The following is a 24,578-nucleotide window of genomic DNA, read 5'->3' on the forward strand; positions in this document are numbered from 1 at the left end:
TCTGTGATAGGAGGTTTGTATCCATCTGTGACAATGTCCCAGAGATCAGCATCATAGCCTAGAAAGAAACTTTCAATTCTATCTTTCTAGTAATCGAATTTCTCTCCATCAAAGACAGGAGGCTTAGCATTGTAACTATCCTTTTCATTTGTGTGGGCCATAGTTTTTCTCGTTCTGAATCTCTCTACACTGTTAAGTGTTTGATTAGAAAATCAATAACAGAGCCGGAGCTCTGATACCAATTGAAGGTGAGAAAAACAAGAAAGGGGGGGTTTGAATTGTTTGGAAAATAAGCGCTTTTTCAAAATGAAAATCACACAAGGATTTTTATACTGGTTCGCTTATAACACAAAGCTACTCCAGTCCACCCGGCCAAGGTGATTTCGCCTTCAACAAGGACTTAATCCACTAATCTTGAAAGATTACAAACAACGTCTAAGAGAAAGATCTCTTAGTCCTCTCAAGTATACAGACTGCACAGAGTCACTTGAGGAAATACAACAAAGATAAAAACTTATGTAAGCTAGAGTGCTTCTAAGATAAGCAAATATTACAACAGTAAGAACAAAAAGTGTTTCACGTTTCAAGCAAAAGCTTTGTGAGGATTGAGAGAATAAAACGTTTTTATGAGTGTTGATGTTTCAGTATGTTCTTGTTGTGTTGTTGTACTTGTATGTTCTTTTCACAATGTTGATTTGCAGTCCTTTATATATAGGAGTGAAGTAGTCGTTGAAACTGATGGTCAATAATATGAATTAATGCCATAACTTATATAGCTTCTTGCCAAGACAACTTTCTCTCCTTGAATGACTACTTTCCAAATATAGTTCCTTTTCATTTGAATTTGGAGTTAACGTCTCTTTCTGCATTAGGAAATCCATTTCCAAAACTTTATTTGAAGTTAACGTTACTCTTCCTTATTTAGCAATTCCATAATCAGAGTCTTCGTGTTTCTGGAGATCTTGGAATCTTGCTATCTAACTTCTGATGTTGATCTCTTTTGAGTTCTGATGGTTTCTTCAGATAGCGCTGAGAACTTCTGGAGTTTGACATACCGTTGTTCAGAGTCAGAACTTCTAGAGCGTACTTCTTGTTCAGATGCTTCTGATATTTTGCTGTTTTGATCAGAGTTAGACTTTCTTGAACGTGTTTCTACTTCAGATGCTTCTGGTCTTCTGATAATTTGTATCTGATATGATTATGTATCTGATGATTTCTTCCTTCTTTCCTTAGAACCCTGCACACTTAGAAACTTTTCGTTAGGGTGCCATTTTTGGTTTCATCCTTTGTTATCATCAAAATCATGGAATCTGTTGTAGAACAATTTTTGTTCTTACAGACTTGACAAGCAATACAATGATGATCGTAACTCAATTTTTGCACATAGCTTAAATTTAATTCAAATCAATTTGTTGTTCAATCTAAAATTAAAAGTATTTGCAACCTTAATCAAGGGATAGAATAATCAATGGACTAGATACATTACAAACATAAGCTTATACATTAAATCACTATAAGTAAGGTAAATCTAATCACATGATATTCTAAAAACAACAAACAACTTAAAGCATACAATATTATGCAGAAATGTAAAAGGAGATATGGAGAAGAAGAATGTACACCAGATTTATAGTGGTTCAGCTCATTCATCCATTACTAGAGCTTACTCCACTCTTCAATGGTTTCACCATTAAAACTTTGTATGGTCTTCCACTATTTAAATTTAATACACACGTATTTTTGGTACAATGAATAATTAAAAATGTTGAACACTACAAACCAATAGCTTTAGCCAGCATAGGTCTAAATTTATTTTCCCTTATGTTATAGCAGAACACTAAAACTACAAACTTTCAAGATATTCACTTGATCTTGATCCAACAATCTTGTTAGACACAAAATTCTTGGGTCAGGCTTTTGTTCTTCAGCGACCTTTAATAAGCCCCAATGGTTCCTTATCTGAGTGTCTGTTCTACGCAAGAATGATTGGACAACTTACAACTTTGCTCTTTAGTGATCTTTACTCGATCCCATCGAAGTCTTCCATGGATTACAGAGAAACTTTTATTTTGCCTGATGTCAAACTTTAGTTACCATAACAAAAAATGATTCTTTATCCTGATATGTGAAGGAGAATGGCGATCCAAAACGCAACGGAAATTAAAATTTTCTCCTTTAGAGATCCTTTCGAATGGGCGTGATCAGTGATAGAAATCGTTACCTCTTATGATGATTGAAACCTTTGATGCAGATATAAGGAGTGACCACGAATGTTGAATGGTGACAACGCCTCTACTCAGTCCACACGAACGGATTCTTTCAATCTTAGTGCTAGCTGCTACGAATGAAGGCTTTGAGAGTGTGTGTGTGTGTGTGTGTGTGTGTGTGTATGTATGTGTGTGTGTTTGAGAGAGAGAGAGAGAGAGAGAGAGAGAGAGAGAGAGAGAGAAACAAAATTTCATCTATTCAAATGCTTCTGCACAAGGTTTCTATTTATAGAACCACTTGTGTGGGTTGTAAGCTAAAAAGCTCACTTAAGTGTATGTGGCCAATATCTTATGATATACCAAAATTACTTAAGCGTGTGGTATCTTACCATATTTCGTATTCTACTTAAGTGCACCGTACTTTACGATGTTCTACAATTCCCTTAAGTGCACTGTATCTTACGGTGTTCCTTATTTACTCTATCTCTCATCAATTCGTCCTTTTGTGTGTGACCCTGTAGGTTTTCGGGACATTGACAATTATATTAAATCACGTATTTAACATAATAAACAGTGAGCGGTATCTAGCAACACATCAGTGTTATCCAAGACACAAAAATATCATGTGATCTGACAAATTCTTTTGTGATAATACTTATGTGTACAATTACCTTTTTGCCCTTATATTTATATTGAGCACAAGGCATATACCGTGTCATCCTTGTCCAGTTCAATATTGGGCCCTTAGACATTTATCTTGTTATGCGGGATGGGAAAATTCCATCTATGTCACTCATGTCCCTCAGCATGCTTCATAGAGTACCTATCAACTGTCTTAATTGTCATCCAATTACGGATAATATTTGATCAGCAATAAAGCACTCGACTCCACATCTAGGGTCCATAGTGGTTTCAGGTCGAAGGGTGGTATAAATCAATATCATCGTGAGAATAACTTATGATACTTTGCATAACATTCTATATAATATTCTCGTAGCGGGTTAATCCAATATAAATATTACTCCTAATATTCATACCTATGTTTAAGACTTGATAACTCATTATCCATGATCCATGAGATGTGATCATCAGTCTATATACATAATAGTTTTAATGTTTTGATGTTATCCCACTTCACACAAAGCTCGACTACGGATACTTTAAGAATAATGTCCTTATGTTTAATGAGATCTCATGATTAAGTCATGCTTGATACATTAAACGGACTAGCTATTCTAGGGACTTTATTAAACAAACATAATAAAGAAAAAATCTTTTATTATTAATAAATAATTTGATACAAGTACCAAAAGTATTGGCCTCTAGGACTTACACCAACAATATGTACGTCAAAACTTCAAAAAAAAAAACATTAGCTTCCCTAATACACCTTGGATCTACCACTAAAACTCAATCTTTAGAATTGAGCACCACAATAATGATTTTTTGGTTCGAGGTTAAATATGGTGAAGGTTATGTAAAGAATATAACACACACAACTTATATCTCACTATATCAATATTTTATAAAGTTCTTACAAGATTGAATCAAAGAGGAAGAGTGATTGTGAATAGAAAAACACTCATGGATTTTTCTCAAGATTTGTGAAAATATGGATTTAATCTCACTTGGTCTATCTCTGGAGGAATCTCATCTCTTTTTTAGATATCAATGTGAATATTTTTGTAGGAAAAAATGACACTAAATGATTTATATAGATGCTAAAGGTTAGACATAAAAGGTGAAGAATAGAGCAAATGATTCAAGTCAAATCATGAGGTTATGATTTGAAACAACGAAAATAATGGCTTAAATCAAGATAGTAAAATGAGGAAGTTGCCATTCTGATTTAAATCATGATTTCTACTCGTTATTCGAGTCAAGCAAAATCATGATTCAAATCATGGTTGTTTTTGAAAAATATTGTATTGTCATGATTCAAGTCAAAGAATTCTTGTGATTCAACTCAAGGAGTGTTATGATTCATGATTTGAATCAACTTGACAGTCTTAAAATTCAGATCTCAAGTTAATATTTGATTTGAGTCAGCAGTATGCTTGATTCAAATCAAGCTTCAAAATAATCATGTTTTAAACTTTATAACTTGTGATTCAAGACATACTCAATTGACCAACTTGCCCAAACTAAAAAAACACATTATCATAGGTTCAAAACTAATTTATTGAATGTGAGAGTAGTCCAAAATACAATTCAAATCAAATAAACGAATAATACAAAATTACACATAAATTATAATAACAACAAACCACATTACAGACAATTCAAATTTAACATCATTAAAATAAAGATAAAATCAATTGTAGTTTCAGTCATCATAAAAATAACTTAGGTGATCTGATGTTTATAGATTGTTGTAGTTGCAAGCACATAGATCCACAATAAATATCGTAGTAAGGCTTCTTATGTGATGGTTATGATTCTCCCGTGATTAAAGAAAGGATGTCATTTAAAAAATTAACACTCAAATACTCAAGTAAATGTTGAAAGAGGTGATATTATTTCAAATACGAGTAAGAGAGCTCAGGTTTCGTCATGTGGCTTACTTCTAGTCCATTCTAGTCCAAACCATCCAAACCATGTGGCTTACTTACTTCTAGTCCAAACCATGTGAGCAACCATGTGGCTTACTTCTAGTCCAAACCATGTGGCTGGCTTCTAGTCCTCAAGATGTGTGCTTTAAGATTTTCACTAACAACCAAGTTTTTCACACATGTTTAGCTACCAACCTTTACATATAGATATTATAACAAATTTATCTTGCCACCTTTACACCTTACAAGTTTATGAGAAGAGCTTGTCTTAGTTTATAATGTGATTAGAATAACAATAGTTATTACAAATAATATCCATATATCAAAATTTATCAAATCTATGAAAATAAAAAAATTGTATTGAAAGAAGTAATTCAAAAATTCTCAACTAATGAGAAAAAAAAAGGATTATTTGTAATATATCTAGATCATTAGTGTGTTCTACAAATGATAACAAAGTCCTTTATATAACAAAGATGTCATCAATTCCCGTATAAAATCCATTACGGGGTGAGAGGAAGCGACTATATACAGTACCATATGAAAGAGAGAAATTCAAAGAAGGTCGCAGAACAAGCTCTGTGAGCCAATTTCTTTAAGAAGATGCCTTAAAGATAACAAAAACCATAATAATGGAGGAGGAAATAGAGAAGATCTCTTCTCCCTCTATTTATGAACATTCAGTTTTTTTCCAAACTTTTATTTTCTTAAGCATAATGCAAAAATGGGCTAGAACATGCAACAGCAAATGATATAGATATTTCAAAAATAACAAAACATACAAAGTGTTTATGATGTCAAAATGGAATTTATCCCATCGACGATAAATTGAAAGCTGTAAAGTGTTCACATTCTCAAAACCATTGAACCAAACACTGCATACGTTGTTCTGTCCACACTACGGTTAAAAAACAGCAACATTATAATTATAATCACCACCATCCTCTCAGATTCTACTGCTGGGCGCACTGTACCCTCTGTGCCCCGCCAGGCATATCATCATCTTCATCATATGCCTCATGTTGCTGCTGTTGTTTCCTCCTTGTCTCCTCTTCCATATTGACATCATGAAGTGTAGTTTCCTCGCATTCATCAAGCTCCATGTCTGTCAACTGTGATGAAGGTCTAGCCGGAAGAACAGCCTCCAAACCCTTCACCTGATCAGGACTTAGCGTCTCAGGGAATTCCACGGTAAAGTGAATGTAAAGCTTGCCCTTCATAAAGGGCCTCTGGTACATCGGCATTCCCTCATCGTTAATAGCCTTGAATGAATCTGTGCACAACCAGCAACAAATACCAATATTTTAGCAATGTAATGTCATTCTAATCAAACCTATGAAACACTCACTAAGAACATGGACACTAACACATCAGACACATAATAATTGGCAAAATGCAATATATGTAACTATATGTCAATTTGATAATTGTCAATCACTAACATGTGTCGAACAACATAAACCCCTTTAATATGAAATGTCTAGGCTACATAGAATCATTACATACCAGGCTTGACAACTTCTCCAGGGTTTGATTTGATAAGGAGTTGGCGACCATCCAAGTGAGTAAGCACAAATTGGAAACCACATAAAGCCTCAGTGAGGGACAATGTGTGCTCCACGAAAAGGTCTTCACTCTTTCTTTTGAACTTAGGATGTTCTTTCTGTTGAAGCACAAATACGATATCCCCAGTAACTGTGTCTGGCTGCAAAACACACAAAAACTCAGTCAGCGAAAACTCTTTATTTTGTGAAGCTCCAATGCAATTTATCACTAAAATTCTCAGCATACTGCTTCATCAGCTTCGCCAGGGAATGTAATCTTCTGGCTGTTCTGCATTCCCTTCTCCACGTGAACTTCAAGTACTTTCTTTTCTTGTACAACCTTCTCTCCCTTACACTGTGGGCAGCGATCTTTGTCATTGATAGTCTCACCAGTACCCTTACATTCATTGCAGGGATGCTGCATTTGCTGAATCATTGATGGACCGAGATGCCTAATAGAAACCTTCATACCAGTTCCTTGACAACCAGCACATTTCATGGAAGCTCCAGATTTAGAACCTTTGCTGTAAATTATTTCAAATAACAACTAATATAAGTAATTGTTCTGTCTGAAATGAGCAACATATATGCAAACAAAAGACTAACTTATGTCTAAATTAGCTTATTCTATGTTTTAATTGAGTTTAAAACACCACATAATATAGATTTCTCTGTAAAATGAAATTAAACTCGAAAAACTACTCAAAACCAAAACTCTTATGATACCTACCCACTGCACTTTGAGCACAAGACATTCCTCGAGAGAGAAAGCTTCTTAGATGTTCCAAGATAAAGATCCTCCAGAGAGACCTTGAGAGGGTGAACAACATCTTCTCCACGTCTCTGCCTCCGTCCACGGCTACTACCACCGGCACCACCACCTGTTCAATCAACCATAACTCGTTCAAGATAATCAAACCAAACAACAATTGATTAAGGAAAGAGCAAACCAAATAACACAACCGGAATTCTCACCAAAGAAAGACGAGAAGATGTCAAATGGGTCATGGCCACCGCCACCACCACCACCCATTCCTTCCTTAAGAGCATCCTCACCATATGTATCATATATCTCACGCTTCTCAGGATCACTCAGAACATCATAAGCTTGTGCTAGCTCTTTGAACTACACCCAATAAATCAATTCAATAAAAACACATAAAGCCTCAAAATCAAATCAATTATTGCTACAACCAAACTTTGAGAAAACCTAACCCTAACCCTAACCCTAAATCAATAACAAACACCTTCTAAATTCAATAGACATCCATAATCAAATGAAACAATTCAAAATTAAAGAAAAGAGAAAACCAATCAATCATCCAAACACCATACAATTAATCAAATTGACATCAACAGAAAATAAATTACATTTCAAAATTAATTTTTTTTCAAAAAGACAATGAAACCTAACCTTCTCGGGATCGCCACCTTTATCGGGATGATTCTTAATAGCAGCTTTCTTGTAAGCTTTCTTCAAATCATCCTGAGACGCGTTCTTAGAAACACCAAGGATTTCATAGTACCTCGTACTATCACTTTTCTTCGGTGCTCTCCCAAACATCGTTGTACTCGAAAATCTAGTACAGATCGAAACCTAAAACCTAAATTGGAAGAAGCGATCAACGAGAGGAAGAAAAGGAGTTCTAGATCGGAATAAACTAGAAAGAGGAGAAACTAATTGGGCACGCTAATTTGTTATATTGGATTTGGTTGGGTTGGGAGTAAGATTGAATGGACGGTTGTGATTGTGTGGTTGTTAGGGTCTCACAGAAGAAGGGTCTAGAAGAGTGGAACTAGAGTACGAACTTGATTCCGTGTTAAGGTGAGGAGAAAGACGTGTGAACCGTTGGATTTTTAAGATTTGGCTTACGTGGAATATTTGTTCTGGATCCTTCTTAACAAGCGGTGCCAATACATTGTGGAAATTAGTTGCTGCTTCTCGAACAATGTTAAAATTGGATTACATCTAGTCTTACTTATTAAATTTATTTTTGTTTATATATAAAAAAAAAGTATTCATACAAATAATTGTTAATTTTTCCGTATGCAATTGACCATTGACATTACCCTCTTTAACATAACATATGACTTTAATGACGGATATCCAAGATGATTGAATGGTTTCAGCTAAGATAATATAAAAATCTTATAAAAATTTAGAGAATTATTTTTCTTATACCTTATAAAACGTTGAAATGTTTTTTTCTATTTTAAAAATATATTTTTGGACGAATATTTAGTCTCACTAAAACATGTTTTAACTGAGTTATATCTATAATTTTTTTTTTAAAATTTTGTCTGGAGATGTATCTATAAAATCACTTTATATACAGTTTATACATTCTTCATTGAAACACTCCTTTTTTATATAAATTAATTCGAAGATTATTTTCGTATTCACATCATACAAATTTGAAGATGTATTTTCGTATTCACACAAGTCGGTAATTTTTTAATTTTTTTTTAACATAACCATATTTAAAAAAAAATTCTAAAGTAATCTATTTTTCAAAATAATTACGAAAATAATCATTTTTCATTGAGCATGCGTCAGTCCAACTGGCATATCTAATTTTCTTTTGCACAAAGGCGTCATTGACTTGGACGCGTTCATGTCTTGAAGTCAATTACATTGGCGCATGCATACACTACATCATGTGTATGCGCCAATGCATGTGGGACATGCACTATGCAATTTTTTTTATTTTTTATTTTATATTTATAAATAATTAAATTAAATACGTAAATGAAAAATAATGATTAATATTATAATATAAAGTTAAAATACATAACAGTTGACAAGAAAATCAATGACCCGCCCGATTGAAACGTCCCATATGTTCCACATCCAGTGCGTTAGCCTGTCTTCGAGGTCTCCCACGATTTTTCTGAGGTGTTTGGGGTCTTTGAGTGTTGACATGATGCAATGGTGGCTGGTGTGAAGGTCTGATGGAAGGTCCAGCGGTATTTGATAGATTTGACATTATTTCTCCCTAATAGTTGGGGGTTGTCGTCAACGGCGCTTCCGTAATTGAGTTCGATGCCCATGTTGTTGTAGTTGGGTGGTTTGTGGACGGTATGGTTGTCCGAATTGAGACATTGAATCATTTTGGAAACGAAATAACGATTCATATGGTGTACTAAAGTCAAACAATTGTTGGGTGTTGTGGCAATGGGATGTTTGGGTGTTCATTGTGGGGGGGGGGGGGGGGGGGGGGCTACGATGGCATGACGTGGAATCATATGAATCATTCAGGTTATAGACTGTTATGGTGGTTGCGTATGGTTGTTGGTTGTTAGGGTTTATTTCCTGGTTTTGAGTTTGGGTGTGTGACGTGAATTGGTTGCGAGGTTGGGTGTTTGGTGGTTGGGTGTATATGGTAAGGTGATGATGTGAGGTTGGTCATTGGGTTTGGGTAGGTTGACATTGTTCTTGGATGGGGATTTGTTGTTGGGCATTTGTTGACGAAACTCGTTAGCGTGGATCAATCAAATATCTTGGCTCAGACATAAATTGGCACGTTGTAACCGATCAAAGAAAACGGTGGCGTTAAAATGCGAAGAAAGAAAAAAGGCCACACAAACAACACATGTATGAATTTGCAGACATTTTAAGGAAAATTGAAGGAGATTGAAGAAAAATGAAATGAGGGTAAGAAGTTGTGTGAAAAATTATGGGAGAGATGTTGTATTTATAATATATGAGTGGCGGAGCATTGGCGTACACACATGGCTACATGCATGCGCCATTGCTTGTGGCGCACACACATAGCTACACATGCATCTGGCGCATTCACATGCATGCGCCGTTGCATGTGGCGCCTTCACATGCATACGCCAATGCACGTGCCCAAGTCATTGGCGCCTTTGTTCAATGAAAAACAGATGCGCTAGTCCAACTAGTGCATGCTTTCTGAAATGTGGTTATTTTCGTAAATTTTTTGAAAAATAGATTATTTTAGAATTTTAATTGAAAAATGTGGTTATTTTTAAATAAAAAAAATCTAATTTTTTAATTTGTTTTAGAGATGCACTATTGAAACTGACGATGTATGATTCTGAAAAATATGAAAATGACATATATAAATTAATAAATTTTGAGTACGCGTTGATGTCAAAATAAAATACGGCCGATAATAGTACTTCTAATACAAATATTATATACCACTGCGTATGACTGAAATTTTATTCTTCAGGAGACAGATGTTGGACCATATGTTAAGATAACGTGTCCAACTTTTAAAAACAATTTAAGTACAGATTGACATCAATGATACAACAATAATTAATAATGCATAAAGTTGTAAAAAACATAAAAGATTAGTAACCTAGTTCGGTAATCACATCTACGTCTAGGGGGCACTATACCCAATAAAGAAAACTAATTACTTTGAATTAGAATACTTATTCTTAAAAGAACCAACAAACCCTATGTTGTTCAAAGCCTCTTCATAATCCTAGTGTCTTTCTATTTAAGGACTCCCCCCTGAATATGAGAATCTACTCACTTTCTTCACAATCATACAATCTTTAATTGGTGTTTACAACTCAATGAACAATATTGAATACCACAACTCTGAAGGTGAGAAAAACAAGAAAGGGGGGTTTGAATTGTTTGGAAAAATAAGCGCTTTTCAAAATGAAAATCACACAAGGATTTTATACTGGTTCGCTTATAACACAAAGCTACTCCAGTCCACCCGGCCAAGGTGATTTCGCCTTCAACAAGGACTTAATCCACTAATCTTGAAAGATTACAAACAACGCCTAAGAGAAAAATCTCTTAGTCCTCTCAAGTTTACAGACTACACTAAGTCACTTGAGGAAATCAACAAACAATAAATGAAAGATTTATGTAATCTAGAGTGCTTCTAAGAAAGCAAATATTACAGTATTAAGAACAAGAGTTTTTCACGTTATAAGCAAAAGCTTCGTGAAGATCTTAGAGAGAAGGAGTGTTTTTCTTGACTTGGTGTTTCAGTATAATTTTTCCTTGTATGTGTAATGTTTGAAATGTTGATTTGCAATCCTTTATATAGATCAGTAAGGTAGTAGTTGAAACTGGTGGATATTGAGATGAAGTTACGCCATCACATAAATAGCTTCTGCAGGATGACTTTTTCTTCTTGAAATGACTACTTACCACAAGTAGTATTTTCTTTATTGAGATTGGAGATTAACGTCTCTTTCTCAATTAGGAAATCCATTTGCAAATCTTTTCTTGACTTAAACGTTACTCTTTCATGATTAGCAATTCCATGCTCAGAGTATTTGTGTATCTGGAGAATCTTGGAATCTTGCTTCTGATGTTTAATCTCTTGTGAGTTCTGATGGATTCTTCAGATAGTGCCAAGAGCTTCTGAGGTTAGACAAAACTTTGTTCAGAGTCAAAACTTCTAGAGCTTACTACTTGTTCAGATGCTTCTGATACTTTGATGTTTTGCTCAGAGTTAGAACTTCTTGACATTGTTTCCACTTCAGATGCTTCTGATCATTTGATATTTTGTATCTGATCTTGTTTTGTATCTGATGACATCATCAGATTCCTTCCTTCTTTCTTTAGAATCCTGCACACTTAGAAACTTTTCGTTAGGGTGCCATTTTTGGTTTCATCCTTTGTTATCATCAAAATCAAGGAATCTGTTGTAGAACAATTTTTGTTCTTACAATCTCCCCCTTTTTGATGATGACAAAATAACCTTAATTAGCAGATGAAACATGAATAATATTAGATCAGATAGACAGAAGCTCCCCCTGAGATAATGCTAGGGAGTTCAGAAGTTCTTACCAGAGTTTCTTAAGTACAGAGGTTTCTGAAACTTTCTGCAATTTCTTAAGTCCAGGTTAGATAAAAAAAAAATTTTAAGAAAAAAAATAAATATGTTGCAGAATGCTTAAGGTATTAGACAATGTTTTCATCAGAGCTAATAATTACTTCTCCCCCTTTTTGTCAGAATCAAAAAGACATAGTAGAAAATAAGTAAAGAGAAAAATAAATCAAGAGAAAAACTGGAATTCATAGATAGAAGCACAAAGGCAACAAGAAAAACATCAGAGTCAGAGAGATAGCAAAAACAAAGACAACAGGCAAGCAAAAAAATAAATCCTAAGTGCCTAAGGGTTCGGAGGCGGAGGCATTCTCTGAAGCAGCATTGCAAGCATATTCTGGATGTTGTCGTTGACAGTATCTTGCTTGTCCATTCTGGCCCGGAGTTCATTCTGATCTTGCTTGAGTTCTTTCAGAGTCTGAAGAACCGTAGGAATCACAGAAGATGACTCCCCCAGAGTCAGAGCTTGCTGAGCTTCAGCTTCAGCAGCAGCTTGGGCTTCTGCATCCGCCAGAGCCTTAGCTTCAGCTTCCTTTTGCCTTAGGATTTCAGCTTCCTTAGCAAGTCTTTCTTCTTCTATCCTTCTTGCTTCTTCTGCTTCTCTGGCAATTCTCTCTTCCTCAAGCCTTTTGGCTTCAGCCTCTCTGACAAGTCTCTCCTGGAGTCTTGCCTCAGCATCTCTGATGTAGCCATTTCTGACTTGTTCAGAGATGCCCTTCAGTCTAAAGGCCTCAGATGTCATCCAGCCAATGACTCTGTTCCAGTGTGTCCTTACAGATTCAGGATCATCACTGATTTCAGAGTTAGTGACCAGAGAATCGACCTTTTGAACTGAAGCCTCTGCAATCATCAAGATGGCTTCCTTAAGGGTAGGCTTAGAAAGTTCAGGTTCAGGTTCTGGTTCAGAGGTGTGAGGTGGAGAGTTTGGAGGGCTGAGATTTAAAGTGAGAGGTTCAGATTCTAATTCAGGTTGGGGTTCAGATTCTGCTTCGGGTTGAGGGTCAGATGTTTGGGGTGAAGCGTAAAGCGGATTTAAATCTAAAGGTTCAGATTCTGGTTCTGGTTCAGCGGAGATGTTTGGTGGGTTGATATCAGAAGTGGGATGGTCAGAGGGTTGGTTTTCAGAAGGTATGGTGGTTGTTTGTTGTGGTGGAGGTGAAGTTGCTTCAGAGTGTGTTTGTGTTTGTTGTGAAGCAAGTCTATGTGCATAAATTGTGGCTATGGTTGGGGAATCAGGATCAGAAAATTCTGGGTCAGATGAGAGGGAAACATATGGGGGTGATTCTGGTGCTGAGGATGATGAAGATGAAGTGCTTTGGTGGGTTTGTCTAGGTTCAGAGGGAGGTATGAATGTACGGGCTATATTTAGAACTGGTGTAGGTTGGGAGGTTCTGGTGATTGAGGGTGAAATATCAGAGGTGGTATAAATAGGTTGTGAAGAGAGAGGGTTAGAGGAAGCCATTAGAGGATTAGAGGTTATAGGAGGAACAGACTTACCAGTAGAGATATTCAGAGGCGCTGAAGATTTGCTTCCAGAAGTTTCTCCGAGTCTGGCCTTCTTTGCCTGAGATGCTACCTTCTTTTCAGACAGACCTCTCTTGTATCTGACGAAGTCTTCTTCAGAGTCCAGACAGTCGTCGAGGCTGAAATCAGAGATGTCAACACCATCATCCAGCAGACGCTGAAGATAGATAGCAACAGCGTCTCTGGGTTCATTCTTGAAAAATCTGGCAAGGCCATGAGGCATCTTCCTCTGATCTTTCAAGCTATCCCAGGATGTATCCAGAGTTGGCCTAACTTGAATTTTCTTGATTATCCCTATACTCTTAAGGTTTCTGGCATTTAGAGGCTTCCCCACATCTATTGCCAGATCATCCATCAGCTTGGTCTTTTCCAGCTCGTCTACCAGTCCATGCTCAATGAAGACGTCAGATAGCAATCTTCCCAGAGGAATGTAGGATCTGGGCTTCATGTTGTTTCTGGTTTCTCTGACTGAATCTCTCAGATATCTGAAGAGGAGAGCAGGGAGACAGATCTTTATACCCTTCTGAATGCAGTACAGAATGCATTTCTGGTCTGCATTGATGTAATCAGAAGAGTTAGAGGCTGGACGATGGTGAATTGTTCCCAGAATAATCTTCAGCCACACTCTGAGGTTCTGGTGTAGCTCTTTGTTCTTAGAGGGGTTTCCTTCAACGTTGGGCTTGAAGATTGTTGGGTTGATGACTTCAGTGATGCGCTTTGACCTAGGAGGAATGTTGTAAATCCTTTTTCCTCCACTTTGCTCCATATTCAACAGGGAAGCAATAGACGCTTCAGTAATAACAATCTTCACTCCCAGAACATATGAGACGATGAAGTTGTCATCTGCATCAGCATGTCTCCAGAACTCCTTGACAAGAAGTGGGTAAATAGGACCATAAAGTCTCTGGAAATAGTTTTCCCACCCTTGTTGACGAAGTTCTCCAGTTAGATCAACGCCATTTCTTCTTAGGTTGTCGAAATCAACAAGCGATTCGCACAACACATCCAAACCTTCAAAAGGGGTTGAAAGGTTGATATGGCGTTCTCGGTCAAGAACGTGGGGTTCTTTGTAAACAGGAGTGACGGTGACGCCTGTAACCGTTGGAGTTTGAGTGTTTAAGGTTTGAGCAGTAGAAGTTGATTCCATTTGTTGTGAAAAGTTAAACACTTCTTGTTGTTGAGCGTCCATGGTGAAGAAGAAGATGAAGATTGAAGAACTTGCAGAGAATGCTTGAGAGAAGGGTTTAGGGTTTTAGAGTGAGTGAGAGTGATAAGTGTGAAATGTGAGAAAAGTGTTTATATACTCTAAGTTCAAACACATGCAAAACGACACACATTCCAGCGTTAGCACAAAAATCAAAATAGCACGTTTGGGGGGAAAAATGATTACAGCTAATAAATGAATGTCTAATCCCAACAGTACGCACACTGCTCTAGGAGATTTCAAACGTTCTGACCTTTGATTTCTTTTGACAGCTGTCTAGAAGTTCTAGGGTTAGACGCTTAGAGCTCCACGTGTTGATGTATCTGATCTTCAGGAATACCAAAGGATTGGTTTCTGAAGATTTCTAACTCAGATATCTTCTTAACTTGGTAGAAGTATCAGAGTCAGAGGCAGAAGTACATTTGTTTACATCAGAGTCACATTTTACATTTTCAGAGCCATATTTCACTCAGGGCAATTTTTAATGTTCAGATGTTCTAAGATAAAAAGAAATCTATCTTCAGCTAGAGGCTTAGTAAAGATATCTGCCCATTGATGTTCTGTATCAATGAACTTCAATGTTACTATCCCTTTCTGAACATAGTCTCTGATAAAATGATGTTTTATTTCTATGTGTTTGGCTCTGGAATGTAGAATGGGATTCTTACTTAAACAAATAGCAGCAGTATTATCACAAAAGATAGGAATGTTACTCTCAAAGATTTGTAGATCTTCTAGCTGATGCTTCATCCAGAGCATCTGAGTTGTGCACAGTGATGCTGAGATGTATTCTGCTTCTGCAGTTGATAGAGCAATAGTTGACTGTCTTTTGCTAGCCCAGGAGATTAGATTGTTTCCCAGAAGCTGGCAATTCCCAGATGTGCTTTTTCGTTCTATTCTATCTCCTGCATAATCTGCATCACAATAACCCGAGAGTCTATACTCTGATGTTTTCTCATACATCAGGCCCAGGTTAGGAGTTCCTTTCAGATACTTAAGAATTCTCTTAACTGCTGTTAAATGAGATTCTCTAGGATCTGATTGGAATCTGGCACAAAGACAGACACTAAAGAGAATATCAGGACGAGTAGCAGTCAGATAGAGGAGAGAGCCTATCATACCTCGATAGAGCTTCTGACAAACCTTGTTGCTTACCTCTTCCTTTTCCAGAATGCAAGTTGGGTGCATGGGAGTTTTTGCAGAGTTGCATTCAGTCATGTCAAACTTCTTCAGAACGTCTTTAATGTACTTGCTTTGATGAACGTACGTGACTTCTGGAGTTTGATTAATTTGAATTCCCAGAAAGAACTTTAATTCTTGCATTAAACTCATTTCAAATTCTGCCTGCATTAACTTAGAAAATTCTTGGCAAACAGAGATATTAGCAGAACCAAAAATAATATCATCAACATAAATCTGGCATATCATGAGATCATTATTAAGGTTTTTACAGAAGAGTGTAGAATCAACTTTCCCTCTGATAAAATTTTGTTCCAGAAGAAAATTACTTAATCGTTCATACCAAGCTCTGGGAGCTTGTTTAAGTCCATATAAAGATTTCTTAAGTTTAAAAACATGTTCTGGAAAATTTGAGTTTTCAAAACCTGGAGGTTGGTTGACATACACTTCTTCTGATATATAACCATTAAGAAATGCACTCTTGACATCCATTTGATATAATTTAATAGAATGATTAATAGCAAAAGATACAAGAAGACGAATAGATTCTAACCTCGCGACTGGAGCAAAGGTTTCATTATAGTCAATACCTTCTTGTTGACTGTAACCTTGAGCTACCAGTCGAGCTTTGTTTCTGACAACTTCTCCTTTCTCGTTCAACTTGTTTCTGAAAACCCATCTGGTTCCAATGACGTGAGTGCCTCTGGGTTTAGGAACGAGATCCCAGACATCATTCTTTGAGAATTGATCCAATTCTTCTTGCATAGCTGCCACCCAGTCGTTATCCTGAAGTGCTTCATCACAAGACGTAGGCTCAATCAGAGACACTAGTCCCAGAGGAATATCTTCAGAGGTTCTGAAGGTAGATCTGGTTCTGACAGGTTCGTTCTTGTTTCCCAGAATCAAATCTTCAGATACATTAATACGACTTTTGACTTTCTTTGGGATTTCTGGAGATTTTATTTCTTCAGAGCTTTGAGTGATAGTTGCTTCTGGAGTTTTATCAGATTCTACAAGAGTGATTTCCAAATCTGCAAACTTTTCAACTAGCTTTGACTTTTCAGGGTCAAGCTTATCATCAAATCTGACATGAATTGATTCTTCCACAATTTTGGTTTCTGTGTTGTATACTCTATAGCCTTTAGAGCGTTCTGAGTATCCTAACATAATACCTTTTTGTGCTTTGGAATCAAACTTGTTCAGATGTTCTTTAGTATTTAATATAAAACAAGAACATCCAAAAGGATGAAAATATGAAATGTTTGGTTTTCTTCCTTTACACAGTTCATAGGGAGTCTTTTCCAGAATAGGTCTTATAGAGATTCTATTCTGAATATAACACGCTGTATTTACAGCTTCTGCCCAAAAGTGCTTTGCTACATTTGTTTCATTGATCATGGTTCTGGCCATCTCTTGGAGTGTCCTATTCTTCCTCTCTACAACTCCATTTTGTTGTGGAGTTCTAGGGCAGGAGAAATCATGGGATATTCCATTAGAATCAAATAATTCTTCAAAATCTTTGTTTTCAAATTCTCCACCATGATCACTTCTGACTCTAACAATTTTAGAGTCAAATTCTTTTTGCACTTTGGAACAGAAACTGGTGAATACAGAGTGAGACTCACTCTTGTGCTTTAGGAATTTTACCCATGTCCAGCGACTGTAATCATCAACAATGACTAGTCCATACTTCTTTCCATTAACTGATGCTGTTTTCACAGGACCAAATAAGTCAATGTGAAGAAGTTCCAGAGGCTTAGAGGTAGAAACAACATTTTTCTTTTTAAAAGATGTTTTTGAAAATTTTCCTTTCTGACAAGCTTCACACAGAGCATCTGAAGAAAACTTCAGTTTAGGTAGGCCTCTGACTAATTCGAGTTTAGTTAGCTGAGAAAGTTTCCTCAAGCTAATGTGGCCCAAGCGTCTATGCCATACCCATTGCTCTTCGTGAACTGACATTAGACATTTAACATTTTGATCTTTTAAATCAGAAAGATTTATTTTGTAAATGTTGTTTTTCCTCTTGCCTGTGAAAAGGACAGAGCCATCGTTCTGATTAATGGCTTTACATGTTTTTTGATTGAAGATTACATCATAACCGTTATCACTTAATTGACTTATGGATAACAAGTTATGCATTAATCCTTCTACATAAAGAACATCAGATATAGAGGAAAGAGTACCATTACCAATAGTTCCGGAGCCTCTGATCCTTCCTTTCTGATCTCCTCCGAAACCTACAAATCCAGCGTCTTTAAGTTCCAGACTTTGGAACATAGACTTTCTTCCCGTCATGTGTCGCGAGCATCCAGAGTCCAGGTACCATGACTGGTGTCTGAACTTTGCTGCATAGGATATCTGCAACATAGATAATCTTATCTTTCGGTACCCAGAATCTCTTGGGTCCTTTTAGATTAGTTTTCCCAGAGTTTCTTATAACTTTGGGTCTTCTAGCATTTTTAAATTTGTGTTCTTGTGTGTGTGTGTAGTGATATGAAAAAGGAGATTTAATTTGATCACTTGTAGAAGTTTTATCTTCCTTAGGATCATACCCAATTCCCCTTCTATTGTTCTGACTTACTCCATAAATCATGGATGCCATAATACTCCTATCTATCCCATTCTTCAGAAATTCTTGAAAGGCTTCTTCATATTTATAAATAATTTTATTTGAAGTTTGTGGTGCTTGAGACAACGCTTCTTCTAATTCTGAGCTTTTTGTTTTTGCTTCATCTCTTTCTAACATTAAAGATTTGATTGTATCTTCTTGTGATAGAATTGTTATCTCAAGTTCACTACACTCTTCAAATTTTGCTTTAAGACAGCCTTTAATATTTTTAAACTTTTGTTTTAATTTCTGGTAAGAGATAAGAGTTTCTGACAAACATGATTCTAAGTCAGATCGAGAAAGTTCAGAAAATACCTCTTCAGATTCTTCATCTGAGCTGTTGGATGTGGTAGCCATAAGTGCTATGTTGGCCTGTTCATCAGAGTCAGATTCTGATGATCCAGATTCACTATCATCCCAGGTAGCCATCAGTCCTTTCTTTGTTCTGAAGGTGTTTTTTTTGAAGCTTTCTTTTCTAGGGTTGTCTTTCTTCAACTTGGGGCATTCATTTCTGTAATGACCTGTTTCTTTACATTCATAACAGGTAATATCTTTGTTAGCTTTACCTTTTGAAGTTGACTCTGATCGATCCCCTCTGGGTCTTGGTCTTCTGAAGTTGTTGTTCCTCTTTTTCCAGAGTTGCTTAACTCTTCTGGTTAGTAGGGACAACTCTTCTTCATCATCAGAGTCTTCAGGTTCAGAGTCGTCAGTATCTTCAGTTTCTGCCTGGAGAGCTTTGGTTCTGTCAGGTTTCCGTCTTTCAGATCTGGACTTTAGCGCTACGGACTTGTTCTTTTTCTGAGGCTCATCCTCCTCTAGTTCTATCTCATGGCTTCTGAGAGAACTAACAAGTTCTTCAAGGCTAATATTGTTCAGATCCTTTGACAGCTTCAGAGCAGTAACCATAGGTCTCCATTTCTTTGGCAGACTTCTGACTATCTTCTTAACATGATCTGCAGTTGTGTATCCTTTGTCTAGCACTTTAAGACCTGCAATAAGAGTTTGAAATCTGGAAAACATAGCTTCTATAGCTTCATCATCTTCCATTTTGAAGGCTTCATATTTCTGGATAAGCGCCAGAGCCTTCGTCTCCTTGACTTGGGAGTTTCCTTCATGGGTCATCTTCAGAGAGTCAAGTATATCTTTGGCTGTCTCTCTGTTGGTGATCTTTTCATATTCGTTGTATGATATAGCATTTAGAAGTATTGTTCTGGCCTTGTGGTGATTTTTGAAGACACGTTTCTGATCTTCTGACATCTTACTTCTGGGAACTTCAGCTCCATTTAAGACTGGAGGTGTGTATCCATCTGTGACAATGTCCCAGAGGTCAGCATCATAACCCAGAAAGAAACTTTCGATTCTATCTTTCCAGTAGTCAAATTTCTCTCCATCAAAAACAGGAGGCTTGGCATTGTAAGAATCTCTTTCATTTGAGTGGGCCATTGTTTTTCTCGTACTGGATCTCTCTACACGGTTAAGTGTTTGATTAGAAAATCAATAACAGAGCCGGAGCTCTGATACCAATTGAAGGTGAGAAAAACAAGAAAGGGGGGTTTGAATTGTTTGGAAAAATAAGCGCTTTTCAAAATGAAAATCACACAAGGATTTTATACTGGTTCGCTTATAACACAAAGCTACTCCAGTCCACCCGGCCAAGGTGATTTCGCCTTCAACAAGGACTTAATCCACTAATCTTGAAAGATTACAAACAACGCCTAAGAGAAAAATCTCTTAGTCCTCTCAAGTTTACAGACTACACTAAGTCACTTGAGGAAATCAACAAACAATAAATGAAAGATTTATGTAATCTAGAGTGCTTCTAAGAAAGCAAATATTACAGTATTAAGAACAAGAGTTTTTCACGTTATAAGCAAAAGCTTCGTGAAGATCTTAGAGAGAAGGAGTGTTTTTCTTGACTTGGTGTTTCAGTATAATTTTTCCTTGTATGTGTAATGTTTGAAATGTTGATTTGCAATCCTTTATATAGATCAGTAAGGTAGTAGTTGAAACTGGTGGATATTGAGATGAAGTTACGCCATCACATAAATAGCTTCTGCAGGATGACTTTTTCTTCTTGAAATGACTACTTACCACAAGTAGTATTTTCTTTATTGAGATTGGAGATTAACGTCTCTTTCTCAATTAAGAAATCCATTTGCAAATCTTTTCTTGACTTAAACGTTACTCTTTCATGATTAGCAATTCCATGCTCAGAGTATTTGTGTATCTGGAGAATCTTGGAATCTTGCTTCTGATGTTTAATCTCTTGTGAGTTCTGATGGATTCTTCAGATAGTGCCAAGAGCTTCTGAGGTTAGACAAAACTTTGTTCAGAGTCAAAACTTCTAGAGCTTACTACTTGTTCAGATGCTTCTGATACTTTGATGTTTTGCTCAGAGTTAGAACTTCTTGACATTGTTTCCACTTCAGATGCTTCTGATCATTTGATATTTTGTATCTGATCTTGTTTTGTATCTGATGACATCATCAGATTCCTTCCTTCTTTCTTTAGAATCCTGCACACTTAGAAACTTTTCGTTAGGGTGCCATTTTTGGTTTCATCCTTTGTTATCATCAAAATCAAGGAATCTGTTGTAGAACAATTTTTGTTCTTACAAACTCAACTAATACAAACCAACTATGGCAAGTTACTGAAATATAGTGGTGTACAACAATAGATTCAACATTAATCCAGTTATGTCATTAGCATGAAATACAAGTAACAAAGACTCGAATCGTAGCCCAAAGAACCTAGTTCTTGCGCACAAAAATTATTATCAAACAATGAGAATTTAGTCTTTGTATATAACAATGTCTTCTGGGCTTTTTCCAATGGGCATCTGCATTAATTTTTCCAGAAAATAGTTGAATCAGTTGAATATAATTTGCTCCTTAAATCTCTCCAACAAAAAATGATTTGTTATATTTCAAATTCAAATTTAAATCACATTTAAATCTAATTTGAACATCTCCAATTGTCAAACAAATCAACCAAACATTATTAAAATAATTGCAGCAAGTCAGATTGAATCTCAATTATAAATTGTGCAGCAAATAAAATCCATCAAGGCATGTTGAACAATGTAAGATGTTGTACTGCACATGCTGGAACATCGTGCTCCACATGTTGCACCGGTACATCTAAATAAACTCATTTCCATAACTAGTAGATCTTATGATGTATAGTGAATCTTGGATAGAGAAAATACTGAAACAAAACTGCAATATCATCTATCTGTTGTCAGAGATCAGATGTTGCAACCCTCATGTTGGAACTTCGTGTTCAACATGTGTCCCTTATACACCATAACCATCTTGAGCAAACTCCATGTTGTTTTGCATAATACAGCAAATCCCAAAAGGACCAACAATTTCCCCCCTTTGGCAAAATTTAGCAAAATAACTTCAAGCAAAAATTTAGGTAAGATCAGAGACATACTTTAGACCAAACATCGGCAGTAGCAGCAGAAGCACATATCAAATAGTAGCAGCAGAAGAAGCGGCATAAACCAGAGCATAATTCATAAATCACGAGGTAATTACACACACAATATCATGAGTTTGCTACATACAACCAATGCTCCATAAATAAATAACATGCGATCATTCAAGATGAGTTATTCATGCATGTACACATAGGTTAGTAGTCAGTAGTCACAGATCAGAAGCTACTACTAACACATAAAAATCATTACACATGGTTAAGGCCAGATTCTAGTCCAGAAGCTTCAACAATTGTGCACATAGTCAATCAGTTAGTACTAAACAAATTAGAGATCAACAATTAGTAGTCAGACAAACTACCCCCTATAGACCATTACTCCCTTTTTTCCCCATAATTTGTCAAATCTTCCTCAAAGATGTTAGTCAATCAACACAAAGGTTAGTATGTTAGCACATACATACATCATATCCGAAGGAAAGAAAAATGATGAATCACGATGCTAGAGCATCAGTCCATGATAATTAACACTTGGTGATACTTGATTTGAGTTTAAGGATATATCATAATTAAAAAAAATACCCATGCAAGTCCCAAACAGCAAAAGAAAAGAAAAATATGTAGTATAAACAGTTGTCAGTTGCATCAGGTGCCACATGTTAAACCATATGTCTGGCACATCCTTGGTGACAACTCTAACGAGTTTACTCTTAAGAGCTATCATGCCTTTCTTCACTCCCAAATTCACTTCCTGATCCCTCTTTTTCATTATTTGCTTCTTATTCACTTAAGGATTCTAAACTGACAGAATCTATAGACTTCTCCTCTTCCTGTTCATTGTTAACCTCCTAACTATCCTTCTCTTTTTTTCAGCCTTTTGATTAGTTCATTTATATTTTTCTTTCCTGATGGTACTAGTAACGTTAGTATATTTTAAAGCTTTTGAGGCTTCCATCAGTTCAGATAACACATCTTTGGCCAAGGCTTTAGATATTAGAGAAAAGCTTCCACCAGTAGTCTGGCCTTATTGCTTAGCCACCAGAATATCCGGGACATGTGTCCCCACAAATAATTTCCTATTAAGAGTCATAATTGATCGGAAATATAGCAAGTGTACTATTTTTCCTGTTATAGTAATAAAGGGGAAATTCCCCGAATCTCGATCTCAAGGAATGCAAGTTAATATTGAGTTCAAATCATCGTTCAATTAAACAAAAACTATTGTTGAGGGTTTTAGATTCAGATTTATAAAAATAAAGGTAAAAGAATTTAATACTGTAAAATAAGGGTTTGCAAGAGAAGATGAACAATGTCAGGGAGGGTGTATGATTTGTCCCTGTAACAACTATGAGTCACTATTGCATCAACAAATATCAATTACTACCAGTCCTCAAGGGTATTTTCTCCCAAGTCCTTAGTGAGAAAACCTTTAATCATTCTACCCTAATTTCTATGTCCATGGGCAATTATGGTGAAGTTAAGCCTTATTATATTAAGAATGTTTTTATTCATACAAGGTATCCCTAGTCCTAAGTGATATCTACTGCAGAGTAATCTTATAAAAACCTTATCAATGGCGGTCCATCCTAATTGATAACCATATAAAAAATTTGATTGGTCCGAAATAGAAAGCATTAAACACATCAAAAGATTACCGTAAAAACAATATTATAAATGCAATTGTAAACTCGAGTCATTACAGATCTAAATCAGGGACACCCCCTAACATTGGGGGGTTTAGCTACTCATATTGTTCAAAACAGATTCAAGATAAAAAATATACATTACAAGTAATTGGATGACTTAGATCTTCAATCGCTTCCGCTCTCCAAATTCCTTAATCTCTGTAATTCTCAATCGTCTGACAATTCTCTGTGTTCTCCTCGTTCCAAAGTGTCTTCTTCTGTTGTAGAAACTCTTCTAAAATAGTGAAAAATCCTTTGGCAAAGATTGGGAATCTCCAAAACGTCCTTGTTGCTCATGCCCGGGTAAAAAACCCAAAAAATTGGAAGAATGTGTGTCTAGGTTGACACGGCCCGTGTCAGCTGACACGGGTGGCCGTGTCAGCTCTCTGCCTTGCCACTCCCTACCTGACACACCCCATGTGACCTGACATGGCCGGCCGTATCAGACCCCTGTCTTGGCCCTTCTTGGTGGTTGAGTTGCCTTCTTCCTGACATGGCCCGTGTCAGGTGACACGGGTGGCCGTGTCAGGCCTCCTGTGTTGAGAATTCTTCTTTCCTTGAAAGCCGGAACTTCCCACTTTCTTGTATTGAATCCGTTGGATCTTCTACCTGGACCTAGAAGACATAAACACAGATAACCAACGCATAAAATCCCAAAAACATAAAATAAAACTAATAATTGATAAAATGCTTAAATAACTTACAAAGATGAAAATTAACTTCAAATGTACCATAATGCATACACAATGTTCCAAGATCATTAGTTTCTTGTTAGATAAATAACGAAAACATAGTGAAAATGG

The 24,578-nt window shown here is 36.4% G+C and overlaps 1 protein-coding gene across 1 annotated transcript; it reads right to left on the bottom strand.

The window, feature by feature from the left end:
* Positions 1–5,489: 5,489 nt before the first annotated feature.
* Positions 5,490–8,100, bottom strand: LOC127107593 (dnaJ protein homolog). The gene is made up of 6 exons (XM_051044887.1): positions 7,718–8,100; positions 7,279–7,429; positions 7,034–7,184; positions 6,551–6,827; positions 6,266–6,464; positions 5,490–6,032 (listed from the first exon to the last, which is right to left on the bottom strand). The coding sequence occupies exons 1-6, from the start codon at positions 7,865–7,867 to the stop codon at positions 5,713–5,715; spliced, it is 1,248 nt and encodes a 415-aa protein (XP_050900844.1). The 5' UTR covers positions 7,868–8,100; the 3' UTR covers positions 5,490–5,712.
* Positions 8,101–24,578: the final 16,478 nt, after the last annotated feature.

Source organism: Lathyrus oleraceus, chromosome 7 (assembly GCF_024323335.1).
Source record: "Lathyrus oleraceus cultivar Zhongwan6 chromosome 7, CAAS_Psat_ZW6_1.0, whole genome shotgun sequence".
In the NCBI taxonomy this organism is placed as follows: Eukaryota; Viridiplantae; Streptophyta; class Magnoliopsida; order Fabales; family Fabaceae; genus Lathyrus; species Lathyrus oleraceus.